Raw genomic sequence first — 24,720 nt, 5'->3', positions numbered from 1 at the left:
GGTAGTTTTTACCGCACATTTTTTTTGCGTGTACACAACTTTCTCAATAATCCATTTATCAAAGCAAAGCACAATAAATAAATTTGATTTGTTTTGAATCTCCATGGTGGTGTTGAATATTGGACCAATGGGCCACCCTGTTTATGATGTCGAGCGGCTGTAATTTGTTATGTCAGATTTTGACAGCCGGCCACTGCTCTCGCTGATCAAAATATAAACAAAGCAGCGCTGCAGAAATACATCGCGTATTTCGCATAAGTATTTTTACCATTCTCTCCAAACCACTCGATCGGTTCAGACGGTCTCTGACAAGGATTGTGAAGCACGTTCGCGAGCGAAAAGTGAGAAAAGGAAAAAGTGCCTGACTAACCTCAAGTAAAAAGTTGTACATATTAGTGATAAGATTACATTATTGATTACTGTAAGTATTCTCCATTACGTTAATTCAATTAGGTGTAAGACTATAAAAGTGCTTTTTGGGGATATTGATATATAAGGGAGGGAGGGAATTCTGATGTGGAAACATGATGGGGACGGGAGTTGGAGACAAGATGGAGGATGATGATTGGGCTACGGAAGTCAAAAGCAAGACACAAAGACACAGACGACGACAGTGACTATGACAGAGAGACAAAGAGAAATAAAAAACAAGGCAACTACACAAGGAAATTGGACAAATATCAGGCCACACGAGTATTGACTGACAACGCTAACGGACATACAACTACGAACGAATCAGAAATCCAAGAAAAACAAAATGGCGATTTTACTGAAAGCAACGAAAATCAGACCACACGCACACAAAAACAGACAGGTACAGTACACAAGTCAGAAAAATACACGACAAGACAGAACAAAGACAAAACCGACGGAATTTACGATGACGGATGGATAAAAAACCAACACTACAAGACATTCATTATTGAAAAGGAAATGAAAGACGAAGACAAAACCAATAACGTGAAATACCCACATCCCATGGAGGTAGCAAAAATGCTCAAAAATATTGGAGTAACAAAATACAGTGCAATGAAAGGAGTTGGTAGGGGAAAATTCCAAATTAGTTTTGAGAAACCCAGAGATGCAGAACAGTTACTAAATTCAACCCTACTCAAAGAAAGTTTTGGCTACTCAATCTTTGTCCCAATGAGGTTCAAAGAGAGCATAGGTGTAGTAAGGGACATTCCACCATCTATCACAGAAAACGAAATTATGGAGAATATGGTATGTGGAAACAACATTAAGGTATCGAAAGTGGAAAGAATAAAGAAACGGGTAGGAGAAGGAAAGTTTGTACCAACGTATTCGATAAAAATGTTTGTGAAAGGAGAAAATCTACCTGAAACTGTGGAAATCTATGGGTCGAATAGGTATGTTGAACCTTACATTTTTCCTCTGAAGTTATGCATGAAATGTTGGCGTTACGGTCACCGAGAAAAGTTTTGCAAAGCGAAAGAAATAAGGTGCTGTAACTGCGGACAAGAACATCAAGAAGATAAATGCGAAACAACGGAATCGAAATGTGTGAATTGTACAGGAAATCATAAAGCATCGAGTAAGGAATGTCCGGAAAGAGCTAGACAAGACCTAATTAGACAAGACATGGCCATAAATAAAACATCCTTTTTCGAGGCATCTGACAAATACCCTAAACGACCTAAAAATAACGTACAAGGAAGACTCGACTCCATCAGAGATTACCCACCACTGGAAATTGGAAATCAACAAATGAATAAGTCACAAATCAAAAATACCCGAAACATTGTAAACACTAAACCAAATTTTCCGACACCTCAAAATTGGTTCAACACACAAAACTCGAAACACGAATTCCTAACCAGGGTGTCTACTACCTGGAAAAACCTGGAAAACCTGGAATTATCAGGGAATTTTATTCAACCTGGAAAAAACCTGGAATTCTCAGGGAATTTCGATCACAATCAGGGAAATTATTTTGAGGCAGTAATTCATGATAGAATATGTTCACGATAAAGGATTTTTGCGTTATAACCCAGAGCTATCGTTAAGAAAACTATCTTCATTCGAAAAAAAATTCGGCTGCGCCGCTCTCCAAGCACTTTATGAGCTGGATGAGTGAGAATCTATTCGAGTAAGAATTTTTATCAGCTTATCAAAACATGATTGATGTTTTTAATGTACCGTAATCCGGGGGAACATTGATCATTTTTTGAATATTTCTTAAAGATTTCGTTTGAAAATGCAAATATTGCAAATTTTATATTTTTAAAACAAGTACTGCCACACATAGCTCGTGACTATATACTGCATTTTGTTTTTTGAAAGATTTAAGCATGTTTAAAAAAAATGTTTTAAGTGATTTTTTGATTTAGCTGATATGGGGTAACATTGATCACCTATGTAAACAACGTTCGGTAATATTGAAAATATTGTTACTTAAATCATGGCCCCCGAAGCCGAATATGAAGGTCAAACGCTTACAAGTCATTTACTTTTTGAGTTATTTTAAAATTAAAAAGTAAGAGGTTGTTTCCGAGATACAACCGCCAAGTTGACGTTGGATAACGTTAGCTTCATCTATTTCCTGGCTTAAGACCGGCACAAACTTATGAAAGATTTCTACTGATAAAAATCCAATCAATTTTCATATTATTTGTTGCAATTCTGACCTATTGTGGACATTGTGTGTTAGCACAGAAAATCTTTGGTGTAAGTTTGGTTCGGTTAACACTTCAACACCGATAGACTCGGTCGATGGAAGAATAAGCTCTTGCTTCCCAAACAAATATTTCGGTCGAACGTTAGGTCCACGCATGATCCACTAAGATTGGTTGCTTTAGTAGTTTTCGAATCCAGTTTGAGGTTGAGGTACTTCTCCATGAAGTCCGCGAGCTCCATGTTCTCCTTTTTGCTCAAATCGATGTTTAAGTTCCTTTTGATACTCGAAGAAGTTCTGCACCATGAAGAACTTTTCTGCTTCGTAGTGGTATCCGGGCAAATCTGCGATTCCAGAGCTCGGCCGTCATGGTCCTGCAGGAAGCGAATGGCCTATCTGATCGGTTTGTTTAAGATTACCAACCTGTGCGCGATCCACGCCAAGCGTGTCAGCATCATACCGAAGGACATCCAACTGACTCGTCGTATCCGTGGAGAACGCGCTTAAATTGAATTGCAACACAATTTCAAACAAAACGGGTCATTCGATGTAAAAGAGTTACAACCAGAGACACTTTATCTATAATTAATAATTGATTAATTTATTTATTTATTTATCAATTATAATTTTGGTTGATTAGTTTTCTAGTTAGCTGTTGCTGATTAGTTTTAGCTCTTAGTTTGACAAATTAATACTATGATCGCTCTAGCATGCATTTGCATGTAGGTAGCGACGACGACAACGGAATTATTCAAAGTAAGTAAAGTTTGTAAGGATGCTTAAAATATATCCCCGAGCCCGATTCCATCTTCTAAACTGGTACCAATTAGCTCATACGGTTGAAATAATTAAATTTCTGTTATATATCAGGTTTATCCTTAAGAAATTGCCTACATCTAGGCGTTTTTATCACAAATCTTGAAATTAACTATTCATTATTTCTTTACATATTGCATTATTAAGCATTTTGCAAGCATATTCGAATTCAGGGAGCTCATATTCATTATGTAGAGTCGTTTCAAAAAATAACAATAATCGCATTGACAAGTGATCAATTTCACCCCGAAATGGGTTCCCCGATTTTCTATTTAAGGGATGATTTTTAGCACTAAAACCACATTTGTTATAAAATTTTGGCACATGAGCCAAAGAGGCTGACCGTCGTACTTGTATTCAGTTGTTTGGCATTTTCAACATGATTGAAAACAGACAAGAAAAACCATGAAAAATGATCAATTATCACTTAATTACGGCACAAGTAAACTCCAAAACGTCAAAACCTTATAACAGCAAGAAAAATGTGCTTTTCTATTAAAAATAAGACATGCCTCGATATTTACCAATTGTTCAATAGTTTAGTCATGAAAATCAATAGTTTTCATTATTTGAGTAGATTCGTAGAAAGATTTACAATCGATTGGTGCAAGAATCTTGAAAATTTATGCGGGTGTTAGTAAGTTATTAACAGTCAAAATCTAACCACTTTTCGTGACGCGAGCGATTTTTCGTTTTTCGAAATTGTACCCCAGTATGTTGCCGTAAGACGTTATCCAACGTCAAAACACTTCGAACCATGGAATACGCCTAAAGGTAGGCAATTTTCTAAGGGAATTCTATATTCTTTACAGTAATTCGCTAATATTGCTTAATTGAGCATACTTTTAAAAATTTTGACAACGGAATCGTTTTTAGCGATGCCATTTTTAGTAAGAACCTCATTTTCCTTGCTAATATCGTTTGCAGAACTTATGTGAGACATGAATCTTTGGTAATGTCATCCTTACCCATTGAAATCATTGTTTCGAAAAGTTTACAAATTTACGCATAATGTAAACGCAATTTTCGCAAAAACCCTCACTTATATTAGCTTATGAATATAAGAAAGAGAAGCACCATTCGTGATTTGGAAATGTTCCATCAATAAATGATGATACGAACTTTTTACGAGATGAGTCATTCCGATCAATGTTACCCCGCTGATAAAAGATACCCCGGATTACGGTATCTAAATTTATTCGGTCAAGGATTAACATATCTAGGGCTGGTAGCAGGTTTCTTTTTAAATACCATTTTTATGCAAGTCTCTAAAAAGTCTCTATTTTTGATAAAAGGTATCTGCAGTCTCTATTTTAACCAAAGTAGTCTCTAAAGTCTTTCTTTTTTCGTTATCTTGCTTTCCAATTACTGAGATGCAAAATTTCTTTTCGTATTTCTCGAGAACAGCCTAGTGGTTTTTCCAGAGATTTTATCAGGAATTCTTCAAGAAATTCCTTCAGCATTTTTTTCATAGGATGCTTACAGGAGTTCCTCCATAATTTGCTTCAGGCAATCCTTGAATATTTCAACGTTACCACCTCTAGGACTATCCAACCGAATTCTACAGTCGTTAATCTTAGAGATATCCAAACCCAAGTAACACAGCTAGTTATATATGAGTAATTAATTCAAATTTTCAACATATTCCGTTGTATTTTTTCAGTAGTATTTACTTTATATCTAAAACTTATAAAGCTAAAACAGCGCAAAAAATGGCGGCTTATATAACATCTTATAGGTCTGGCAACTATTTATAATCGCATACAATCGACGATTTATAAACATATTCTCAACATAATAAAGATGAGAATATGAGCTGTGATGATCATTTGTTATAATTAGGTTATTTTTCAGCACAAAATACTCACAAATCAAATGTATATAAAGACATATTTAATTTGTCGTAATTGAGCTATTTAAAAGTGAAAACCAAATATATATGACACAAGATGATCAGTTTATAATACAGGCAAATGTTTTGGTTGTTGTGACGTTATTTGTACGTTATATAACTTGAAAGACACATTTGTATTACAAACTATCTTATCAGAATGTACACAAACTCAGAAATCAGAATGTATACAAACTATCTTATCAGATCTGCTATCTGGTATTCGAAGAGATGTTTTCGGTGTTACTTGGGAAGTTTCTCACAGAATTTCTCCAAAGAAAACTCGACAAGAATTTCAACGTCATTTCATCTACGGTTATTCCAAAGAAAAGATCCAAAAGCTCCTTGAGGGATTATTCGTGTTTTCAATGAATTTCTTAAAAAATCTCCATGGAATTTTGAAAAGTTCATTTAAGGTTCCACACAATTTAACACCTCAGCAATTTTTTTCTACGAAATCCTTCGATTGTATGAATGATTAATCCTACACAATTTTCTAGTAATTTCGTCCTGTGTTCCAGTAGATCCTGCGCAATATCTTGCGAGCTATTATGATTTTTCTTTTTTTATTATAGTAGCAATAATATTGGAAAGCCTCTAAAAGTTTTTCAAGAGTAAGAAAATCCTCTTTGATCAAGGGTGACCTAAGAAATTACATAAATAACTGTAACAGAGATACCCGTAAATTTGCTGTAGGAATACGTCACGAATTTTCTCAAAAATTTCTCAGCTTTCTGGGAAATTACATTCAAATTTCCTTGGTGAAAACTCTTGAAAGAATGCTTGAGAAAAAAGTTTTGAAAAATTTCTTGAGAAATTTCTTAGAATTAATAGAAGAATTTCCGGAGAAATCCTAGGAGCAATCTCGGAAGTAATTCCTGAAGGTATCCTCAGAGAAATTTGTAGTCAAAATCTTATAAAAATTCTGAAGAACAATTTTGTAGAAAATCCTGAGAAATCCTTGGAGGCATCTAGAGAAGTTTCCGGTTGAATATTACAACATGTTTTAAACGGGAGTTGTGGAGGATGTTCTAGAAAAACTGATTGGAGAATCACCGGATAAAATCCTCGAGGTCTAAGGGCTTTTTCAAAAAAATATCTGAAATAATATGTGAAGGAATTTCTGATGAAAGTCTTGAGGTATTTTTTGTGATAATGTAATGGAAAAATCCTGGTTCTATTTTGAGATATCCAAAACAAAATTTTTGGAAGAATTCCTTAGGAAAATTTTTGGAGAGTGAATATTTTAAATATAGATATCAATCCATCCCTCTCGTAATGTCGTCGTAATACATCAATTAATGTTTGTCCTTCACTGGCATATACCAGATGTGCTGGTATGTCGTCGTAATGTCGCGAAAAATTATTTGAAAAAAAAAAAAAGTTTTAAAAATATTTTCAGATAAATGTCTGGTCTGATTAAACTATTTTGTCCTGGTTCCTGTTAGGTTTCGTTTTTTGATTACTGTTTGATCTCTTTTTGGTCTCTTTTTCATTATTTACTTTTTAATCTCTTTTTTCCTGGAAAGAGGTTTCTAAATTTCATACTTTCAAGAAACTCACTCACTCAAAATATTTAATTTCAGAAAAAAAGATTTTTAAAAAGTAAACTGGAATTTGAACAACTTTAAATTCGAAATTTCTTAACAATCATGATTAATTTAGAACTTTTTTGAATGAAATGTAAACATTTATAATTTATTCATACAGTTAAATGGATCCGGGATCCAAAAGTTTTACGAATTGTTTGTGCTAATTTAAATAGGTTATCTACTTAAATATGTATCAGATGATCATTAACACGATCGATTCAATTTGAGATGTTTTAAAGAATTTGTTTTATTTTTTGCAGGTCATAACTGTATGATAACTTGCTAACACATCGGCAAACTTAATATTTATTGTAAAATATTGCCAACTATCCAAATAAAGTTAATTTTGCGCCCATGAAACTGTCTTAGTTATCCAAACGACCGATGGAAATAAGTGGTACATAATCTGTACTAAAAATGCTTTAAAAAAGAAACATACCGATGCACTTGTTCAGTTCACAGAGCTCTTACATACGAAATAAAAGACATCATCATTGGCAAACACGATTCCTTTGAATAAAACGTCTTCTTCTTCTTTCTGGCGTTACGTCCCCACTGGGACAGAGCCTGCTTCTCAGCTTAGTGTTCTTATGAGCACTTCCACTGTTATTCACTGAGAGCTTACTATGCCAATGACCATTTTTGCATGTGTATATCGTGTGGCAGGTACGAAGATACTCTATGCCCTGGGAAGTCGAGAAAATTTCCAAACCGAAAAGATCCTAGACCGGTGGGATTCGAACTCACGACCCTCAGCTTGGTCATGCTGAATAGCTGCGCGTTTACCGCTACGGCTATCTGGGCCCCAAAAGTGGCTTTGGTATTGTTATCATCTTCATATTGTAATATTGGATATAGAACTGTTCCATTTCAGCATGCTTTGCATAATGTTTAGAAGTGTATAAATAGTTATTAAATCTAACACACTTTAAAATTTGTCATTAATTTGTTTTAGATATATAAAATTGAACCTGGAATTATTTTTATAAAACCTGGAAAAACCTGGAAATATCAGGGAATTTCATTTCACTAAACGAGTAGACACCCTGCTAACTAATCCGTACAAAACAACCGATATTGAAAAACTAACCCAAATGATTAAAGATGACCTCATTAAACAGTTTAACCTTAACAAAATTAAAGCGATCCAACAAACCATAATCCAAAGTTCCAAAAAAACCGACTCAATAGAACAAGACCTGTTACTGATAAACATAAGTGAAGAATTAAATAAAATAGTAAATCCGGAAGTAAGTACATAAACCTGAAAGATACAATAGTAAATAGTCAATCATGCATAACAAGCTACAAAAACTTAAAATTATTCAAAATAATGTTACTAGTATACGTCCTATAGATACTAGAGAAACAATCAAAAACTTCCTCTCGCAAAATAGTACAGACATAGTCATACTGAGCGAAATTTGGCTTAAGCCAGATGAAAGTTATAAATTTCCCGGCTACAAATTATTAACCGAAGCCAGATCCACCGGATACGGTGGAGTTGGCTTTTTGATTAAAAATGAAATTGCTTTCAAACCTTTTACATTGCCAAAATTACATCCAGTAGAATCAATAGCAATTATCACTCAGAATACACAACCAAAAATATTATTTATATCCATTTACATACCACCTCTTCCAGTTAACAATAGTGAAATTAGAGAACCACTGATAAAATTATTTGACACAATAGAAAATTTTGAAGGTTCGGTGATATTAGCAGGTGATTTTAATGCTCATAACAAACTTCGGAATCCATTACAAGAAAATTGCCCGAGAGGCGAATTACTAGAACGTTTATTAGATAGTCGAGAAATGGTAATATTAAATGACGGCTCTAGTACATTAATTAAACCCCCAAACTCCATTCCATCTTCAATAGACCTAACGCTTGCAACACCGGATCTAGCTTGCAAAATAGACTGGAATGTTATCAACGAGGATTTTTTTAGCAATCACAGAGTAATAGAATTTGTAATAGACAATACAGTTAATAATTATAACTATAAAACAGAATATTTTAACAAGAAACAGGCTATAGAAAAATTAAACGAATTACAACCCCATGCATTCCACGTACCAGAAGACATCAATGAAATAGTTCAAGAGAAATTCAAAGAATGTACATACAAGACAAATAAACAGAAAAACAAAAACCCAAAAAAATGGTGGACGAATCGTAAAGAATTACTGGACATAAAAAACGAAAATCTCAAACAATTTTATAAAAACCAAACAGAGAAAAATTTTACTGAATTCAAAAAGAGTAGAGCAATACTAAAAAGAGAGATTCGAAGAGAAAAAAGGAAAACTTGGAAAGAATTAATAGACTCAATTGATGGAAATATGAACAGCAAAACACTATGGAACACAATAAAAATGGTTGGTGGTGAAAGGCCATCAAAAAACAATATACACCTTTTAAATAATAAAGTTATTTCACAACAGTTCATGAATATAAATTTTCCTCCAATTACTGAAACAGTCAATTATACTCCAAAAAATGGAAACATTATTAAAATAGACTATAGAGAAATATTAAAAATAATAAAATCAAAAAAAGATCATTCAACACCAGGTATAGACAACTTATCATTTTTTATTTTAAAAAATCTTAACTTAAACTTAGTTATTAGATTTGCAGAACTGCTCAACGAAGTGTTAATATCATGCAATATACCAAATGAATGGAAATCAATAAAAGTTATACCACTCCTAAAACCCTCAAAGGATTCAGATAATCCACAATCATATAGACCACTAGCGATGCTAAATGTATTGATTAAGCTTATAAATAATGTAGTTAAAAATAGATTAAATAAGTTCATAGAAGACAAACAAATCATTCCAACAAACTCATATGGATTTAAGAAGCATACGTCAGCTATTAACTGTGTAAATACTCTAGTCACAAAAGTACAAGAAGCTAAGAAAGAGGGTATGGTCGTTGCGGCCACTTTTCTTGATCTTAGTAAGGCGTTCGATAATGTTGACATAAATAAATTATTATCTATAATGGAACAATTAGAAATACCAACTGAAATTATAAATTGGGTCTACGCTTACCTTAAAGAGAGAAAAATGATACTAGAATTAAATGATGGATCGCATATAGTACAAATATCAAATAAAGGACTACCTCAGGGCTGTCCATTATCACCTATACTTTTCAATATTTACACCAAACTGATTCACAATATAACTAGGAACGGGGAAATTTTAATACAATTTGCTGATGACTTTACAGCTATCATTGTAGGTTTCAGTGTTGCAATAGTCGCTGAAAAAATGACAAGTTTTTTAAGTCGATTAGCAATAGAGTTCAAAAAATTAGGAATGGAATTAAATCCTAATAAGTCAGCTTGTATGATATTCAGAAATAAAATTGACCCAACAGTATCTATAAAAATAAATAATTCACCAATACCAATAGTCCAAACACACAAAATCTTAGGAATCCACTTAAATTATAAACTCTCATACAAAACTCATATTGATAACAGTATAGTAAAAGCGAAGAAAAAAATAAATATTTTAAAAATGATAAGCCGAAAACGAAGTGGTGCACATCCCGATCAAATGTTAAAAATCTATAAAGCAATAGTACGCCCTCACTTAGAGTATGGTATAACAATCATAGGAACCACACCAAAAACAATATTCCAAAAATTAGAAACTACGCAACACCTTGCAATCCGAACTTCATTAAGACACTTAAAATCTACACCTAATCACGTAGTATTATACGAGGCAGGAGAACTTCCCTTAAAATATAGAGCTGAAATGTTAGCATTGAAAGAAATAGCTAAAACACTTTACTACAATAAAAGTACGATTATAGAAAACCTCAATAATGTCATGAGTCAAGATTCGATCCCGAAACACACATCGTATTTAGAAAAAACCGCTTCAGTCAATAATTTCCTATTCTATCAATTAGCTCCAAAAATAGACCCAATTTATGATGAAAATATTTATAATAAATTATCGATTGCCAACAACATTAAAGATCTAAATAAGAAAGCATTAAGTATTAGTTCACAAAAACAATTAGTTTTAGAGTTAATTTCAAACAAATACAATAACTTTTATCAAATATATACAGATGGGTCTATAATCAATAATTTAGTACGATTTGATTACTACGACACACAGGAAAAACTTTCATACAGTTCGTGGGCTCAAAACTGGATTCACAATTCTTAATGCAGAAATAGTTGCCATAATTAATGCTATAGAATATGCAAATCATAAAAACATAGAGAATTTAGTTATATTCACAGACTCCAAAAATGCTTGCACGTTACTATTAAATTTTCACAAAACAGACAATTTTTTGATTACTAAATTACTTAATGATATACACAAATCCAACATTAACAATATTCACATTCAATGGATACCAAGCCACATAGGGTTGATTGGTAACGATAGAGCTGATCAAGCAGCTAAACTGGGTACTACTAGAAATAAAGAAGAACAAATAGGATATACTTTAGGTGATTTAATAAATGTTTTTAAAAACGAAGTTTCAAGAGAATGGCAGGATCAATATGATTTAATTTCAACAGAGAATGGTAAATTTCACTACGAACATTCCAGAATAGTAAACAATAGACCATGGTTCAAAGGACTTAATCTAACAACTTACGAAATAATACAAATAGGACGAATTAGAACTGGACATGTTGTTACAAAAGAGAAACATGCTAACTGGAATCTTGTCTCCAATTCACGTTGTGACCATTGTATGAATACTGAAGATTTGATGCACATACTATACGGTTGCTCACATTATGACACACACAGAGTAAATTTTCCAATACTGTACAATAATACACCATTAATTGATATTCTTAGCAAAAATAACCCCAAAGAGTACAAACAAATAGTCGAATATCTGAGAAGAATTAACAAAAATGTTTGAGATTAACTATTAAAAAAACACGTAAATGTAATCAGGTCACTATTAGAGTATAGCAAATTACTGAAGGGGCATCAGATTCGGTCGTCCCGTTTGATCAATTTTAAAACACTACTACAAACGTCACAATCCTTGGCTTTATGGACCAAAGAGGTCTGAGCCACAAATCAAGAGAGAAAAAAAAAAGTATTTTTACAATTTGCCTTTTTAGTAATTAGTAATTTACAATTTGCCTTTTAGTAATTACTAAAGTCTTCGAGTGAAAACCTGTTTACTGGTGAATATGCCGTTGATCGTAATAACTGGTCTGCCATCCAGTGGCAAATCGACACGTGCCGCTCAAATTCAAAACCTCTTTGAAGACCGCGGTAAAACTGTCCATTTGGTGTCCGAATGGAAGTGTATCCAATTGGCTGGATATGATAAAAACGATTACTTCAATGATCCACAGAAAGAGAAGCTCATAAGATCGAACGTAAAATCGGAGGCCTTGCGATTTCTGAACAAGGATGATCTGGTAATAGTGGACGGTGCAAACTATATCAAAGGATACCGGTATGAGATTTTCTGCGCCAGTAAAGCATCAAGAACCACCCAATGCACCGTTTATTGTGCCATTACTAAAGATCAGGCATGGAACTTCAACGAAACCAGGGAGGCAGAAGCGGAAAAATATCGAGAGGACATTTTTGAAGCACTGTGCCTGCGGTATGAAGAACCACAACATAACAATAGATGGGATAGTCCACTGTTTACCGTATTTCCCGAAGAAGAGCTGGACGATGACCAGCTCTATAAGGCGACATACGCAACAAGTGCATTGGTGCCTAATTTGTCGACGCAAAACGTAAGTTTTATTTTGTGATTGTTGTAGTGACCAGCCTTTTCACATAGCCGGTTTTACACATTTCCCGATCAATCTTTCTTTCGATTTTCTAACGAGTTAGACTAAAATTAACACATTTCTTCCATCATTATAAAAGCACGTTTATTCTTCCCAAAATACATCAACAAACTGATCTCTATTTTTCTTTCGTCAAGCTGTGCCTACTACGATCTCGATTGATTTCATTTTGAGTACTAGCTAAACAATTCTTTAGCTCACGGACCTATCTTGGTTTTACTATACTCTGTTTCCAGCCTCTCATAATCCCTACAATTGTAATTTATTTATCGTAGGTACGTGGGCCTATTAGTTTTTCTTTACACAACTCGCTTATTTAATTATTTATGATTTCGCCCTAAAAGCCATTACATTGGTAATTAAGTGTGTAGCTTGTTGTTACTAAGTATTCGAATAGATTGACACGTTATTTGGCAATGCTACAATCAAGAGAATATCCTCCTATATATTCCAGTGGTGATATTTTTATATTGGTCCATTCATTTGCTTAAAAACGACGACCTACACATTTGATTACAAAGAAATGGCTTTCAGGGCGAAATAATAAGGTCAAGGAAAGAAAAACGTAATTAAAAATTGCTTGGGAGAGAAAATCAAATTACAATCTAGAGACAAACCAATCACCGCCCGAAAGTCTTCATAATAAAGATAGGGGGACACGGGGCAGTATGGACACCCTAAGGAATTTGCCTATTTTGACTATGAAGACATGAATATTATACTGTTTTTTATGTGCAGTATGCTTTTTAGAGTTCTTAAGCATTTGTTAAACATTGTTACATAATTAGGAAAAAAATATTTTGTTTTCAACAAAAGGTTTTAAAAAAGCCTATATTTGGTAGTCGCCATCAAGCTAGCGGGGCAAAATGGACACCTCCATGGGGCAGTATGAACACCCTAATGTTTATAGGAAAATTATCCCGTGATCGTTCTCAAAACCCCGAAAAATGGAGTACATATTCATGAAACCATAGTGACACGTCACTGTGCCACTGAAAACATGATTAAAACCAATTTACGACATTTTTCGTAGCGATGCTCTCAATATTGCCTACAGGTTAGTTTTAATCAAGAATTGACGATTTTTTACCGATTTGTGGTTCCGCTTCATAATCATTGCATTAAATGCTAAATATTTTTGGATAATTTTGTGTTTGAAGTTATAATTCTTTCTCTTTGAAGCGTCAGCTCTTCTTTGTCACCCGGTGTCCATATTACCCCGAAAGTATAAGAAATTTTCATATAAGTTTTTCAATGTCTTAAAGTACCAGAAAAAAATCTACTATATTTTTGAATATAGCATAAATAATTGAAGATTCAATCAAGAACTACATTATCGGTCAACCTGCAGTCATTTGTCTCTGAAACCTTATTTGATAAGGTGTGAATGTTATAATTTTCGAACCAAATAAAATCATGTTCAATTTTTCGGTTTAAAATCAATGTTTTGAACATTTTTTCTGTACGGGGTTGGTGGTCTGATGGCTACCGCTTCTGCTTCATATGCAGAAGGTCATGGGTTCAATCCCAGGCCCGTCCCTTTCCTCGTACTTTGTAGTTGTATATCTCTCACATGCTTCTATCTTCCATTCTAAATATATCACACTCAAACTATTCGTTCATAGCAAACGCTAGAACCAGAGACGGACAAGAAACCGTTTCCCTAACGCTTCCTTCCTACTTCCACGCGCACGCCTTTCTTACGCCTGATACATAGGCAGTCTGCTAACCACCAAAGCAAACCTCTCTGCCATGCCTTTCCCCCAATCCATACACTCCCGCATGAACTGACGTGGATGCAGTGGAATATACGGTCTACGTGGGAGTCAGTTCAATGCATCATCAATTCCTCCCCCTTCTCCTCATTGGTCAGCATTCTGACGTGGCAGGTGCCATTGTTGCCTAAAAATAGAAGATCACCAGCACTTATACACTGAGGATGCCTGTTAGTCCCAAGCAGTCATTCGGTTGGTTCCTTGTGTAAGTGCAGCTGATCTGGCGATACTGGAGTGCATCCACGGGCGGCCAAACAAGCTCAAGCTCAAGCTCAATGTTTTGAACATTTTTTCTGAAATTTTAGTGGATAATTTACTCTTCCGACAGGCAACTGAAATATTGTTTGCATTGAAAGTGTAAAAGTATTCGCTTATGCAAAGATACAGGGGGTGTCCATTCTGCCCCGGGTGTCCATACTGCCCCCGGTACCCCTAATATGTGTAGAAGCACCGATTTTGGCCAGCCTGAGGGAAAATGTGTAAACTTTTTTCAAATAGGCGAATCTGGCAAAAATCAACAATTTTTCTTCTAGAAATGTTATAAAAATTTAATATTAAATATTAAATACAAATTTTGTTTTATTAAATTTTTATAACATTTCTAGAAGAATAATTGTTAATGGATTACCTGCTTTGCTCTTGTTCACAGTTGATCAGCAGAAATTTACCGCTTTATTTTGTATGGGGAGAGGCATCTAACTTAAAATTTCTCGTAAATGAAAGCATTAATCGAAAAAATATTTGGTAGGCGTGATAGTTATTATGATTACGTACAACCGGAACCAAATATTTTTTTCGAAAATAGTTCCCAATTTTGAGAAATAATTCGTTAGATGCTTTTCGCCATACAAATATTTTTCTCGTTACCTTTTAGCGATTTTTCGTGCATAGACACTAACGCATGTGCGTTACTATGTGGTGAGTAGCGAATCAGGCCAGGCATGTAACCCATTGTTAAACAAATTTATTGAATTATGATCAACTGTTGATTTTTCCTTGAGTGATCTTCTTTTTGGCATTACGTCCTCACTGAGACAGAGCCTGCTTCTGAGCTGTTAAATGAGCACTTCCACAGTTATTAGCTAAGAGCTTTTTCCTAAAGTTGTCATTTTCGCAATGAGCAATAGGGTCCTAAAGCCCTGTCCTCATATTAGTACCAAACGATTAAGTTTAGGCCAGAATCACATGTTTACTCAATTTTTGAATGATTTTCGTTGGTTTACGGCCAAAAAACATTTTTTTCAGATTTTGTCACACCCTTTGGTTTAAACTCAAATTCTGGGTGTATTTTGTTTTCCGTGTCCCTTCCGAACTGTCAAATAGGAACAACCCCAGTGTTAAAAAGATGAGCCCCTGTGGCGTTTTTGCCGACTCAGTGAATGTCAAACATGATCTCAAGTGTCAAGGTTCAAAGTTGAACCTTTTTTTTTAATTTAATTTTAAATGTAATATAACCGTTATTTGAATAGAAAAAAATGCTAAAGTGGTTGTAAGAACATACTCTTTTGTCTTATTAAATAAAAACAAGATTTCATTAAAAATTTTAGGACCCTATTCTCGCTGAGACCAAGCCGCCATCGGCACACATAGTAAGAATTTGAATTTTATGTCACTGATCGCTAGTAAACGCTAAAACTAAAGGGTGGTCCTTTCGGTTTTGTCAAATTGGTGGACCCAGCTAGCCTGAACAGTTTGCGAAAAAGCCCATTTTATAATAAATCTTGGGTATTTCTTCTCATGTTTCACTTGGAACGTATGGCAAACTTAGTGACATCGATAGAGGAAGGATATAGCTTTCATCTGGGACTAAAACAATGATGGCGGCCTTTTTAATTTACCCGCCATATTGAATTTTGTGAGAAAAACCGTTTTTTCACCATTAGCACATCGTTTAGAAACATCATTTTTTGTACAACAAAGAAACAAGTTTTCAATTTTTGGTATTTTCTTGGAGTTCTTAGAGTGAAGAAAAAGAGTATTAATTTATGTGAAAAAATTTGACGGCCATCTTGGATTTTGACGCCATCTTGATTTTAAGTAGTAGCATGCGTTTTTCACCTTGTTAAATTTCGAGGCTACCACTAAAAAAATATTACGCATACTCTTATTCTTCTTATTCCTTTATTCCTGGCGTTACGTGCCTACTGGAATCGAGCATGCTACTCAGCTTAATCTATATAAATAAAAATGGAATGATGTTTGTATGTCACGAAATGGCTTACAAACGGCTCAACGGATTTAAATGATTCTATCTCCGTTTTGTTCTTCAAGGGTTCCGACGTGTTTGTGTTTGTAAAAACTCCAGGATATTCATCGGGAAAGTTGAAAAAACGAGCGTGAACGAATTTGTCATTTTGTATGGGACGATCAATAGCGTTTTTCAACAGCCTACTTGATGGCAAGACGAAGTTTGCCGGGACCACTAGTTAGCTATAAAACAGGTAATTAAATTGGAATTTTCTTTTCTTTAGCGTTTCTGATAACAGAATGATTGTTCAATATAACTTTGAGATCAGAAATAATAAATAAATAAATGAAAACCGTCCAAAACCATTCTTTGGAATAGACGAACATTGTTTAACCATTGTTGTTCATTGGATGAACTTAATAGATTGCACGTTGGGGTATTAGTAAGTCTTGTGTTGATATCTGTAGTTTTAATTTGCGAACATTGCCAAAGGTGCATTTATTTATGGTGGCAATCATAAGTTTTTGAGCTATAAGAATCCTTGATTTTCGGTGCCGTAATGTATCGTTTTAACTGCCGCCCAACATACATGTGAAAAAATAGCCTAATTTACCAGCTGAAAAACAGGCTTTGTCCCAATGTGGACGTAATGCCACTACTCGGGAGTATCATTTTGAGATTGAAAAATTTGACGGCCATCTTGCGTTTTAGCCGTTTGTTTTTTTCTACCATCATGTTGAATTACACAGTTCGACAAAAAAAAGTCGATCCAAATGCACAGAGACGGGACACCCCGGGTTGAAAGTATAAAAATAAACAAAAATAATGGCGTTTTCAGAATGTTCCTGTCTGCCCCAGGTCGTTTTCAAAATATACTTGAACTTGTTGCATCTGCGTTTTTTATTTAAATATATAATCTAATCAATAACCCGACACAGTGTTTTATTTGCAGGACAGCAGAATTCATGTGCCATATTATGTTTTTAACATGGAAATTCAATATGAAGAGATGTACTAAGATTTGCCTGGACCATCCCCTTTTTTTTTACCCTCGCTATTTTTAAAGTACCGCAAATGATAGAATATTTAATATAAATGGTTGATATAAGCGATTTTAATGGTACTACAACTGGTGGATCTCTCCATATCATGGTTTATGAACAACCCCTTGACCATACCGCAGAACCATACTGTTGGGCCGTCTATAAATTGCGTATTCAATTGGGGGGAGGTGGTCTGTTCAAAGGTTTCGGTTCATATCAAGAAAAATAAAAGTTTGCAGAGTGGATCACAAGGGGAAGGGGGATGAAAAATACCAAAAATATGACCACGTGTTTTATGGAGGATCCCTTGCTGGTTATTTTGTATCGTCTTTAAAAGCCTTGTAACTGCACAATGGGAATGTTTACCCCAGTATTCCAGTGGCTTACAGCACATAAAGAAGGTTGGTTTGACTTTATTAACGAGATTTTTAGCCCTGGGCTAGTTCATCTCGGGACCAACGGCTTTACTTCCCTTCCGAAGGAAGTCGTCACTATAACTTTTTACGTCATAAGTGACTATGTCGGGGATGGGATTCGATCCCAGGTCCTCGGCGTGAGAGGCGAGTGTTCTAACCACTACACCAGGTCCGTCCCCAGCACATAAAGAAGAATATAACGTGCTGCAAGACATTTTGTATTTGATTATTTAACCTTGATTTTAAATGGAAAATAATTGCGGATTTCAAGCTGATCAATATTCTTATGGGGCTGAGAAAGGGTAATCCAAAGCTTCCATGTTTTGTTTGCCTGTGGGACAGGAACAATGAAGGGGATAAATATTCTGAATTAGCATGGCCGACGTGGTGGCAAGTACCCAGACAATAAACTAGATTTATACAGTGCTATATTAGAACCATTTGTCGCCCAGAAGCCATTCTTCATCCAGCTTTGCACATTAGGCTTGAACTTGTTACAGAGCTCTTCAAAAAAAATGGTTCAACAAAATTCTAAAGTGAATGATATGAAAGTTGAGATGGGCATATTCGAGATATATTCAAAATCACTGATTTTTATAACATATTGATGAGAAATCTACTTACCAAAATTAAAAACTCGTTTGTGTTGGTTTTCTGGGGAACCATAGAGCTAACAACTACAAAGAACTTATAAGTAACATGATGGCTAGCTATAATTTGACATAGACATTAATGTTACATTGAAAATGCATTCTTTGATTTGTTACCCTGAAATATTTCCTTCAAACCTTGGAAGTTTTTCAGACGAGCAAGGCGAGCGAGCACATCAAGATTTTAAGTACATCGTACAACGGTTTAAAGGGAAAAATGACGTCAATGCAATGGGAACATATTTTTGGGGATTAGTTCGACAAAAAAATCCAGAAGAACATAAAAGACAATCACCCACCAAAACAAAATAGTTCGCTGTTCAATACATGTAGAAAAAATGTTAGTAACAGTATCATGAAACATATATTCCATTTATTTTTTCTCAATCCGAAATTCTAATTTACATTGTAGCAAAAGTATCAAGAGGTGATTTACAAAAAATAAAGCAGAAGATAATGTAGCTGCAAATAAACTCTATTGTTAGCTGAAGGAATTGTAGATCTCCGTGAACAATAAATGAATTCGTTTTGAAAATTTTTATTTTTTTTATTTTTGTAAAAATGCTTAAATGCCCAATAACAATTAAAAGGCACTTTTTTGATTAAATGAAGTATTGTCATTGTGCTGTTCATATATGAAAAATGAAGCATATATGAAAAAATCATTATAGTAAACAAGAAATAAAATAACCTGCAAGGGATCCTCCATAAACCACGTGGTAATATTTTTGGTATTTTTCATCTCCCTTCCCCTTGTGATCCACTCTACAAATTTTTATTTTTATTGATATGAACCGAAATCTTTGAACAGAAACCCCCCACCATCCCAAATAAATACGCAATTTATGGACGGCCCCACAGTATGGTCAAGGGGTTGTTCATAAACCACGATATTTCTGGAGAGATCCACCAGTTGTACTATCACTAAAATCGCTTATTTCAACCATTTATATTAAATATTCCATTATTTGCGCTACTTTCAAAATGTGACATTTCAATCAATGGTTTTAGACCAAATAAATGAAAGAATGAATGCTATTCCTGAAGAATCATTCGGGTACCACATGCATTTTAAAAAATCCTATTTAATTAACGAATTAAGCCGATAATCGGGCTCTGTTACAATTAGGACGTAACTCCAGGAAGATAAGAACAAGTAGAGGCTAACAAGGTAAAAAAAACTCATTTGGGTTTATTCTACGAATGTCGTGAGGTGAGAATTGTCGGTCTCGTATAGCGAGGTGACAATGGATTACCTGCTTTGCTATTGTCCTCAGTTGATCAGCAGAAGTTTTATCGTTTTATTTTGAATGGGAAAATACCCATGATTTATCAAAAATGGGTGATGTGTACTCAACTCGTTAGGGATTTTACTCTGAGATAAATCGTTGCACTTACCTCCGCAGTAGCACACACGCCGACTCACCTCGTGATCGAGCCACCGAGATCCGTCGAAGGACCACTGCCGAGAGGCCGACTCGCAATTCCAGCTTCCAAGATGCACACTGAGAAAAATCTACACGTCAAGGTCGTGTGTTTTACCTATAGATTTGCGCAATGAGGAAAACCACTTGAGTGAGGTAGCCATATGAATTTCGTCATTGACTTCACGGTATAATAACCATTAGGTTGTCATATAAAACAAACATGAATGTCTAAATATCAAATCATGAAAACCAACTGATTTCGAAATAGTATATTTCTCGCATAACTTCTGATCTCGCCCTAAAAGCCATTGGTAACCATGTGTGTAGCTCGTTGTTTCTGAGCATTTGAATGGATTTTCATGTTATTTAACAACGCTATGGGGAAGAAAGGTTCAATATCTACCTGCCCGTGATGTTGGTTTGAATGCTATTTCTTTCATTTGCCCAGAAACAACAAGCTACGCACGTGGTTACCAATGGCTTTTAGGGCGTTATCTCAGAGTATGCGAGATTTTTTTAGAAATTTGATAGAAGAACTCTTGTTCTCCAAAATATGGATTCAAGGCACCTCTGCTTGTCGCAAGCTTACCTGAATGTTTTTTTTTCTCAAACAAGTGAGCCAGCAACAAGCGGGGCGCCGATTTTTCTCTAACACCATACATTATATCCAATGCAGGGAGTAATGCATTTTGTTTATAGAAAATTAGAATGAACTCCTCCCCTCCCCTTGGTTATACGACCTTGCCGCGATGGGAGGGCACAATTCATTAGCCCATTAGAAAGACACCAAAGGCGCAACCTGTAGTGGTGGTATCACATTTTGGTATTTTTGCTTCAAGCAGCGTCATAATTTATATGGCATAGACGCACTAATATCTCGGATGTGACGTTCTGCGTCGTTGATAGCATTGATGCCCATTTCAAATAATTAATCTATTCGAAGTGGACATTAATACTATTCGCGACGATCAGTTTGCCTTTTGCTAACCAGAATGATCCGTAGCCACTCTTACTATTAGCTAGCCAGATACATCGTTATCATATACGACGTAGGGAATATTACTCTGAGAAAAATGACTAATAGATTCACTGAGTAGAAACAAGTGGCGACAAGCTTATTTTATTATGGTTTTTAAGTTACCATAACAAGAAATACCTTTTTTGTAACAATGGTATAAACAATCTAATTCCAGCTTCATTTTCGCAAAATTTACAAGTAGAAAGTAGGCGTTGTGAAGCATGGACCTATGAACCAATGCACGAGTTCACTATTTGACGTTTGAGCGGTGCCATGTTATTTACGTGACCATGGCAACGAGTGAATTCGGCACCGCTCAAACGTCAAATTGGTGAACTCGTGCATTGGTCCATTTGGCATAGGTTCACTATGGACCGATGCACGAGTTCACTATTTGACGTTTGAGCGGTGCCGTGTTATTTACGTGACCATGGCAACTAGTGAATTCGGCACCGCTCAAACGTCAAATTAGTGAACTCGTGCATTGGTCCATTTGACGGTTTTAGCGGTGCCGTGTTATTTACGTGACCATGGTAACTAGTGAATTTGGCACCGCTCAAACGTCAAATTAGTGAACTCGTGCAAAGGTCCATTGCATTTGCCACTGAAAAGTGAATCTCGTAGGAGACTGTAATAGAAGCCTAAGGTAACTTTACTCTTAAATATTCACTATAATAATGACTATGGAAAGTAAGACACTGAGATCGACCATCGAGGTACACTTGCTAATTTCGAGAAATTGTTGAACAGACAATGAAAGGGACTTTTTTCTTTAAGGATGTATGAACGTAATGACCAATAAATACTTTTAACAAAAAACGAAATTAACTAGAAGTACTACTAAACAGCCTAATTTTGTTAAGAATTGACGACAATTGACATTTAAGACTCTAATCTTACGTAAAAAAAACAAGAGTAATCAAAATGGCACTTAAATGACAAATTATTCAAAAGCATTTCGACTAGACAGTAGGGGAAGACGGGGTAAGAGCGCCCGCCGGGGTAAGACGGACCACCTTCAGTTTGGCATGAAAATGGTGGTTTTCTTAAAGTTCACCAAGCACTTTTCATAAATACAAGATTTTTGACATTCCGAACCATTTAGGATGGTATTTACATTAAATGTTTGATACCAAATATCAAAAACAAAGATTCTGCCTGTCAATATTGAATTTGGTCTAAATTTAACAGATGCTCACTTAAGCATTTCGGAAGGGATTTTTTTGAAAAAAACATAACAAATTACCCGTCCACGCATCAACAGAAATGTGAAATATGCTTCAGTGAAGTAAAATATGAATTGTAAATATTTAGCTTTGAAATGAGGCCATAGTTGTGAAAATTGCGCAAGCGGGGTAAAACCGACCACTGTTGATGGGGTAAGACCGCCACCCCTAATTTATACCAATAAAATGTCCAAATAATTTTAAAAGTTGTAACTACGATTTACATTACTATTCAAGTAAAATGAAATCAATTTTGTTATAAAAACAAGCCAAATCCGTATATTTTTCCAAAATATGGGTGTCTCAAGGTAGAAATAAGTAAACAGCTAAGTTTTTTTAAATAATTTAACCCTAAAAATGTTTCAATATCCCCGTTAATCAATTTAGAATTCATAAAACATTATACTTTTCAGAATCTTAGGGAACTGATATATTTTTTCTCAAAACTGTGTTCGAAAATCGTGGTGGTCGCTTTTACCCCGTGGGTGGGCGGTTTGTCTTTGGTTTTACCCCGTCGCTAAAAATAATCTTGATAAGTCATCACTTTTTCAAGCGTAAAGAAATAAATATTTTTTTACAAATACAACACCTGTGATATTTTTTGATCATGCCTAAGGCTTCAAAAAACGACATGCTGCGTCGAAAAAGGATTTATTAATTCTTGTTTTTGACATATGAATTAACATGCTTAGGCGGGCGGTCTTACCCCGTCTTCCCCTATTAGTAATGACACAACTACACTAAATACTATTTCAAACAAATTCTGATGGAGCTGCTGATTTTCAAAATGCTTCCTTTTCTCAGAAGCAAGGGAATATGGATATGTTTTAAAAACTACCACGTCACAATACCAATAAAAAACAGTGTTCATGTGGGCACCATAGCCTAGTCCGTCTGAGTATCGGCAGGCTTGATAGAAACTCCTCGTCGATGCAAAGATAAGGCGATTTTGCCGTTTTTCTGAGGAGAAAAAAATGAACTCAAAATTTTCAACACAGATCCTCAAGCGATTCGAGTGAGAGTGCAATAAAATACGAGGATTTTTTCAGGTACTCTCTCTCTCTCTCGTTGCGATGCTCACCATTACTCACACTTCAAACGAACTCTTGAGTCTGCCGCCAGAACAGACAGTCCTCGGGGAGTTGTGAGACCACCCTTTTTTGATGGAATTTTACTCTGTTGTGTTGTGTGCTGCATCTTCCTCGCTCATTTTTCGTTGCCTCTCTGCTTAGCATTTTTTCGCTCCCTCGCAAAGATGCAAAGGCAGCACGCTGCTCTAGAGCATGTCACCGAACTCTGATGATGTTGAGGAGAATTATCAAGCCTGAGCGCAACGCTTCTTCTCTTTGAAACATGATGATGACTGTCGTTCGACACAAGGTTCGACCGCAATTTAGTTCGCTATGGGTTCATCACTAACAATTTAGAAATTTGGAACACTGAAATAGGCAGCATCGATTTCAAATCGACCAACTTGAACATGATGATCATGACACAAGATAACTATAAGTTAAACACACTGAGTCTGTGTTGGGTGATGATCTGTGCACCCATAGGTTGACGCATACAAATTTGAAATGAAAACATATGTGGAAAACTATGGAATTCATGTTGTCGGTTGATGAATCAGTCCATGAAGCAAAACTAATGAATTGAATGTGTAATACACACGAAGTTTGTAAGAAAATCGCAACAAATCGATATAGACGTTCATGAATTGATCCATAATTTCAAACACACGGATAAAACGTGTGGATTTTTATCAGTATGGGTCGTCGCTTTCTCGCCAACGATATTCACCAGGAGTGACGCCGAACAGTAAATATTGATTCGTGAATCTTATTTCTAAATACCTCCCGGCACACTCCTAGGAATCGTCGCTTCAGCGAACACGACAATCTGCCAGCACCACCACAGCAGCTTCACTCCACTGCACCCGCACCGCCACACACCAATCGTTTCGATAAACGAAGGAAGGAAGCAGGACGCCGAACAAGATACAACTCGTTCGTCTTGCGCGACAACGCCGGCTTTGAATGAACGGCCCCATTCACGCTCGTTCAAATCTACTCAAAAGAGAGTAACTTTGACTCACTTTTGAAGTTTCAAGTTAGCTGTCAAAAGTGAGTAACTTTTGTTTATCAAAGTGAGTAACTTTTTACTCAACCATGAAAGAAAACGACATTACTCACTTTTGAGTAAACACAAACAT

The 24,720-nt window shown here is 35.4% G+C and overlaps 1 protein-coding gene across 3 annotated transcripts in view; it reads left to right on the top strand.

The window, feature by feature from the left end:
• Positions 1-196: 196 nt before the first annotated feature.
• Positions 197-24,720, top strand: part of LOC5571753 (protein KTI12 homolog) — a 27,710-nt gene continuing 3,186 nt past the window's right edge. The window contains exons 1-2 of one of the 3 annotated variants that reach the window (XM_021849510.1): positions 197-258; positions 12,102-12,708. In XM_021849510.1, the coding sequence (XP_021705202.1) occupies positions 12,145-12,708 (564 nt within the window). In that variant the 5' untranslated portion in view covers positions 197-258; positions 12,102-12,144. Of the gene's footprint in view, positions 259-11,992; positions 12,709-24,720 lie in introns of those variants that run through there. The other 2 variants (XM_001653727.2, XM_001653728.2) reach the window with 2 other exon arrangements.

Source organism: Aedes aegypti, chromosome 3, assembly GCF_002204515.2.
Source record: "Aedes aegypti strain LVP_AGWG chromosome 3, AaegL5.0 Primary Assembly, whole genome shotgun sequence".
Lineage (NCBI taxonomy): Eukaryota > Metazoa > Arthropoda > Insecta > Diptera > Culicidae > Aedes > Aedes aegypti.
Note: the sequence above shows the minus strand (reverse complement) of the source record. Positions and strands in the feature narration are given on the sequence as shown.